The following is a 7,291-nucleotide window of genomic DNA, read 5'->3' on the forward strand; positions in this document are numbered from 1 at the left end:
CCTACATAATAAAGACTACATAAAGACTACAGATAGTAATATTAGACATGTAGCGTGCAGTCTGCTCCACATGTAGCCTACATAATAAAGACTACATAAAGACTACAGATAGTAATATTAGACATGTAGCGTGCAGTCTGCTCCACATGTAGCCTACATAATAAAGACTACATAAAGACTACAGATAGTAATATTAGACATGTAGCGTGCAGTCTGCTCCACATGTAGCCTACATAATAAAGACTACAGATAGTAATATTAGACATGTAGCGTGCAGTCTGCTCCACATGGAGCCTACATAATAAAGACTACACATAGTAATATTAGACATTTAGCGTGCAGTCTGCTCCACATGGAGCCTACATAATAAAGACTACAGATAGTAATATTAGACATGTAGCGTGCAGTCTGCTCCACATGGAGCCTACATAATAAAGACTACACATAGTAATATTAGACATTTAGCGTGCAGTCTGCTCCACATGGAGCCTACATAATAAAGACTACACATAGTAATATTAGACATTTAGCGTGCAGTCTGCTCCACATGTAGCCTACATAATAAAGACTACAGATAGTAATATTAGACATGTAGCGTGCAGTCTACTCCACATGTAGCCTACATAATTGTAGATATAGGAAGACAGAGGGGCCGATGACTCCGGGTTTGAGTTCTTAACCCTTTTATAGAACGATTCTACAAATACCTTCTAAATCAGGACAGCTTTCTGAAAAACCTATGTCTCTGTCAGTGGTTCTCAATATTTCATGTCAAGGACCCCACCATCTGAAAATATGTTGTTCCAGGGACACCCCACAGAAGCTAATATTTGACTTAAAACGTTTGCTCTGAAAGAATGTATATATTCAAAGATTTGCACCACATTTTCAAGACTTTTCAAAAATAGCAGACCTACAAGCTCGTAGCGCGGCACTCGGTGCCGCGCTACGAGCTTGTAACATAATGCTTCAAACACCAAAAGGGGTTCCCGCCCAAAATGGGTTAAAGAAAGTGAATTTGATTAGGTGTGGAGTGGTGCTCGTTTGATCCACGGCCAGAAGGCTGTTTCAACCAATCAGATTGCTTCCTCGAAACGACCTGTGGTATAATGTTTCTTATTTGACAGGACTTTGACCATCATAGACATCTGTTTTGTTTAGAACATTTTGTAAGTTGTGTCTTTATACCGGGGGGGGGGGGGGGTGATTTTAATTGTCATACTATAAATACAATACCTATTTTCAACTCGCATCTCTTCAGCCTATATCATCATCATTTTTCGACCGCGGTCGAGATCATGGATTTCACAATGCCACGCCAGACTTCCCGGTCCTTCATTGCCATCCCCAGTTCCTGCCTACTGATGCATGTGTCCCGAGGCAGGACTCCAGAGAAGAAGGGAAGATATAACCTCATGGTCAGCTCTGTATAGCAGTGGCCGGCAAACTGTGTTCTTCTGGATCAGACTATAGTGAAGAAACACGGGGAGGGTTGCCGTATATTAGATTAGTCGATGGGTGGCTCTTCCAAGACAGATTTTGCGAGCCTATATAGTCCTGTAAGACTAACACCAGACTATCTAACACATGGGTGGGCAACTGGCGGCCCGGGGGCCACATGCGGCCCCCACCTTCACTTAATGCGGCCTGCATGTTAATATCAGAATACTGATATAGTATTGATTTCAGCTGTTACAATTCCAAACCCGCTTTAATTACTTAATGACTAGTATTAAAATGTTATTGTCTTTTTGTGTCCAATGTAGTTATGTTAACAGTTCATAAAGTTAACATAACTATAACTAAATGCATTTGAAATTCAATAAAAAAAAGGTTACTTTTCAGGATTCCAATAAAAAAAACAGCAAAACATTATTCAGGTTTTCAATTCAAATATAGCAAAAATAGCCGATCTGCAAGCTCAAAACGCGTCGCATTGCGACGCGTTTTGAGCTTGTAGATCGGCTATTTTCGCTACGACAGTAATATGCACTGTGGCCCTCTGGAGTGAGTGTGGAAATATATTGGCCATCGTCAAAGTTGCCCAACCCTGATCTAACACTTAATCCAAAAATAGAGCTATTTGCGCTAAATTGGTGCTTTTAAGTTGGTTAAAGCGAGCATGGTGTGTTCTTTGAAATGAACCCATTTCCCCCAGAAGAGAGAGAGAGTGTGTGTGTGTGTGTGTGTGCGTGTGTGTGTGCGTGTGTGCGTGTGCGTGTGCGTGTGTGCGTGCGTGCGCGCGTGCGTGCGCGCGTGCGTGCGTGGTGCATGCGCTTACATCACCGTGCGTATAAAAAGTGTCTTCCAGTGAATCTGGCCTTACAAGGAAGGTTTTATCCACACTTATCTGTACTCGAGTCAGTCTTACGAAGAGAAAAAGAAGAGAAAAACCCTCTTCATGTTAAGACAACGTGCGTGCGCGCGCGCGCGCGCGTGTGTGTTTAGGGAGTCCCACAGTTTGAATATGTCCTTCCCAGGGACAGGGAGTCTGTGTGTTTGTGCGTGTGTGTGTGTGCGCGCGTTGCCAGGGGAAACCCCGGCTCCCTCCGTCGTACAGAGTTGAGTGAAAAAAGGTTCCAAAATGAAGGACAGCCAGAGGGGAGACTCTTAAACAACCCCTCGACACCCCCCCCCCCCCCCCCCCTCTCTCTCCGCTCGAGGGTCAGGGATACCCTTCTGTGTCTGTGTGTGTGTGTGTGTGTGTGTGTGTGTGTGTGTGTGTGTGTGTGTGTGTGTGTGTGTGTGTGTGTGTGTGTGTGTGTGTGTGTGTGTGTGTGTGTGTGTGTGTGTGTGTGTGTGTGTGTGTTTGTGTGCGTGCACAGCTACACGCAAACATGCCGTGAGTGATGATGCGATCATTGAAGTCTTGTTGTTTTTTCCCTCCTCTCATGGCCATTAAACGAAGCAGAAAAGCGTTTGGCAAGGCTAGAAGTTTGAGGAGGAGGGGGGGGGGGGGGGTGCAGGGGAGGAGGGAGGGGGGGTGCAGGGGGGGAGGGGGGGTTGCCCTCCGGACTGGAAAACTAAACAAGTGCTCTGGGTAACCATGGGAGACGTCGTGATAACTGTACACAGCCGCTACGGCAGGCGGGGGGCGGGCGGGGGGCGAGTTTTTTTTTTACTATATGGGGTATACACACAAACACACAAAGCTGGCCATATGAGCGAGCCCTCAAAAAGATAATAATAAAAATCCTACAACTCGAGACCCACAGTGTGCAGCTAGCGTTCTCTTCCAAGGTTTCACGTTATATATTTTTCGCTTATAGCACCTGCCTTTTGGCAGTGGATGTGCAGAACATGCACGAAATAGCACCCTGGTCCGCACTATAACCGTGTGTGTGTGTGTGTGTGTGTGTGTGTGTGTGTGTGTGTGTGTGTGTGTGTGTGTGTGTGTGTGTGTGTGTGTGTGTGTGTGTGTGTGTGTGTGTGCGTGTGCGTGCGTGCAGCACAAGTCATGGAAGAAGATCAAGAACATGGTCCACTGGTCACCCTTTGTCATGTCCTTCAAGAAGAAGTACCCCTGGATACAACTGGCAGGGCATGCAGGTACGCACGCACGACACGCACACACGCACACATGAAGAATGCCATCGTTATTAAAAGGACTATATCAGTCACCAGAACCAAGGTGTTTTGAATGAATCTAACGTGGTAAACACCAGTTACAATCATAGAGTATCGACCGGGTTAACGGTGCCGGAGATTAGCTGTTAACAGACGGACGGACACACACACACAGACTCACACACACACACGGACAGAGTGCAAAACATACTCTCTCCCCATGCCTTCGGCAAAACACGAAATAATAAAAAAACACGGATCTTTTACTTTCTCTACTCTGTGTATTTGAAAGTGCTCTGTGTCTTTTAAGATGCATTCTTGTGTCTTTTAAGGTGCTCAGACATCATGCATTGACTCTGTGTCTTGTTCTCATCCCTGCTCTAAATCCTCTTGTGTTCTTTTAAACATGGCTGTCTTCTCATGCAGGGAGCTTCAAGGCCGGGGCCAACGGTCGTATATTAAAGGTATGCTATGCTCCGTCTGTCTGTCTGTCTGTCGTCCGCTCCTCTGTTTGTCTCCCAAGAACAGAACCACGTCCATAAACCATGTACAGGGTAGAGAGGTTTAGACCACACATCATTATTATTATTATTATTATTAATATGAATATTAAGGGCTTCATTTAATTGGTTAATTGTCTGAAATTTCTTTATTAGGAACAATCCCTTGAGATGAACCATCTCGTTTTCAAGGGGGTCCGCGATTCACAAAGTACACTTCATACATAGACACTTTTTACAGACAATTCAACCAGACAAAAACAAGACAAGACAAAACAATACAATTCATAAATAAACAAACAGGAAAAACAAAAAACAAAAACAAAACAACATTTCACATAACATGGACATAACGTAGACATAACACATGGATCATTGCATCATGGATCTATTACAAATTAATTAAATCAAGCCCTTAATTTAACTGACACATGATTGAGAACCACTGATCGATTCCTTTCCCATAGTTGCCCTTATAGAGCACCGAATTCAGTCTGACGTCAAGAAATGCTTTGGCCATGTCTTGCGCCCCCCACCCCTTCCCCACCCCCAAGCCCCAATACAAACTGACTGCAAAAATAACCTTAATAATAGAGAAAATACATCATAAATGAATACTGAAACCAGATATAGTCATTATGGTTTAAGTTTATGCAACTCTTCATTTCCATTTTCCAGCCATTCAGTTGCAAAAAAAAGGGGGATTATGTTATAGGCTACTTTAGCTATTGAAAAATAGCAGATCTACGAGCTTGTAGATCTGCTATTTTTGAAAAAGAGTGAAAATGTGGCGCAAATCTATATATTATTCTTTCAGAGCGGACGTTTTTCACTCAAGTCTTTGCTTCCGGGGGGGGGGGGGGGGGGGGGGGTCCCTAGAACAACATATTTCTCAGATAATTCTGAGGGTCCTTGACGTGAAAAAGGTTGAACACCACTGACATAGAAACATGGTCTTTTGATTTAGAAGACACTTGTAGAATGGACTTCAGGTCTAAGTGGGTTAAAGTCATCTGATATCATCTGAAGCCATGACTCAACCAGTCAATCCGGTATATATAATAGGCCTCTACACTTTCCCTTGAAATTCTAACTCTCTTTACTTTTCCGTGGAAGTTTCCGACTAACTCAGGGGTTCTCAACCCGTGGGTCGCGACCCCTCGGGGGGTCGCCAAATTATTTTAGGGGGTCCCCAAATTATTTTCAAAAAAAAAAGGAAAAAAAAAAGATTTTTAAAAAATATATATTTTCACGATTTTTCAAAAATAGCAGACCTACAAGCTCGTAGCGCGCCACTCGGTGGCGCGCTATGAGCTTGTAGATCTGCTATTTTTCAATAGCTAAATTATAACAATGCTTAAAACACCAAAAGGGGTTCCCGCCCAAAATGGGTTAAGGTTATTGTAGCAGTCAATTTATATTGGGGGTCGGGAGGGGGCGGGGCGGGGGTCCCGAGACATTGCCAAAGCATTTCCGGGGGTCCCCGGCCAAAAACGTTGAGAACCCCTGGACTAACTGACAACATTGACGCGTCACCGTAGTCGTCGCACATCCCCGGGTCATTTCAGTGCACCGTTTCTCAACTGATAGTGGTTGATAAAAAACAATCTTCAATGTCATACATTTACTAAATGCAGGACCATGATGCAATACCTACACGCATCACCAGTGGCCCACGGACCACCCGTAGGAAAACCTTGCGCATCAATTGGTGTGCAGACTTTTTTATTCTTATATACCAGTGGTCTATGAGGGGGTTTGGTTTGGTTTTATATGTTTCTTATTTATCTTTAAAGACCCGGCTGTACTGTACTGTACTGTACTGTACTGTACTGTACTGTACTGTACTGTACTGTACTGTACTGTACTGTACTGTACTGTACTGTACTGTACAAGCCTCTCTCTATGTGTGTGTGTGCGTGTGCGTGCGCGCGCGTGCGACGTAATGGCCGCTAAAAACTCAGCTTCCCATCATGCACCTGTGCACAGTGTGAAAGCTCAACAGCGCCACTTTGTCACCTGTTGGTACTCCAGACAGACAGACAGACAGACAGACAGACAGACAGACAGACAGACAGACAGACAGACAGACATAGGGACACACACATTGCTGTGCATTGGAGTGGCGCTGCACCACTCAACAAAACAATTGATAACAAAAACAACTAAAACCCCATGTCTGTCTGTCTGTCTGTCTGTCTGTCTGTCTGTCTGTCTGTCTGTCTGTCTGTCTGTCTGTCTGTCTGTCTGTCTGTCTGTCTGTCGTCGTATAGAAACACTGTGAATGCGAGCAGCGCTGCCTGTCCCTGCTGATGAAGGACGTGCTGTGTCCCTTCGTCCCCGGGTACCACGGCGACGTGGAGAAGGACGGACTGCGCTACAACCAGATGGAGGACCTGCTGGCCGACTTCGACCTGCCCTGCGTCATGGACTGCAAGATGGGAGTGAGGTGAGGACGCACGTCACGCACGCACAGCACACGCACATCACGGCACACACGACACGCACGCACGGCAGACACACATCACGCACACACGACACGCACGCACGGCAGACACACATCACGGCACACACAACACGCACGCACGGCAGACACACATCACGCACACACGCACGACACGCACAGCACACGCACATCACGGCACACGCACGGCACACGCACGGCAGACACACATCACGGCACACACGCACGGCACACACGCACGGCACACACAACACGCATGCTGCACTGAGGAGTCTATTACATTAGTGGTTTCCAACATAGTGTTCCGGGGACCACCGGCGGTCCTTGAGGGGGTTCCAGGTGGTCCCCATGCAGCTAAATGATGGAGAGTTGGTAACCAAATGGACCCTTATTAGATCTTTAACTCTTGAGAGTTAATTAGAGAATGTAGAATAGTTGTTATTTTTGATCAACGTTTGCCCCTTATGTCTCCTAATGGTACCAACATCAGTGCAGCATGCATGGAATGGGCTCTATGCAGCCAACACTTCCGCGTTCAGTTTGGGGCACCAGAACGCTTCCGGTCGGCAGTGTTCACTGTGAACGTACGGTCGTGATTTTGTAGGAATACAACACTATTTCATTTGATAATGTGATGGCATAGTTTGTATTATTTGTGTTGCGACGTTGACATGATGACATGAGTTAGAAACGTCTTAAATCTCCTGTTAAAAACGAGAGTTCTTCATGGATTTCCCCGTTGTTGCCATGTCCGCTTGTT

At 45.4% G+C, this 7,291-nt stretch overlaps 1 protein-coding gene across 1 annotated transcript in view; it reads left to right on the forward strand.

The window, feature by feature from the left end:
* LOC306941120 (uncharacterized protein) overlaps positions 1–6,520 on the forward strand; it is a gene marked incomplete at its 3' end in the record, with an annotated part of 43,380 nt that extends 36,860 nt beyond the window's left edge. The window contains exons 6-8 of the mRNA XM_079526434.1: positions 3,450–3,549; positions 3,994–4,031; positions 6,341–6,520. Of these exons, the coding sequence (XP_079382560.1) occupies positions 3,450–3,549; positions 3,994–4,031; positions 6,341–6,520 (318 nt within the window). The remainder of the gene's footprint in view (positions 1–3,449; positions 3,550–3,993; positions 4,032–6,340) is intronic.
* Positions 6,521–7,291: the final 771 nt, after the last annotated feature.

The sequence above is a fragment of the Electrona antarctica genome (assembly GCF_951216825.1).
Source record: "Electrona antarctica genome assembly, chromosome: 17".
NCBI lineage: Eukaryota > Metazoa > Chordata > Actinopteri > Myctophiformes > Myctophidae > Electrona > Electrona antarctica.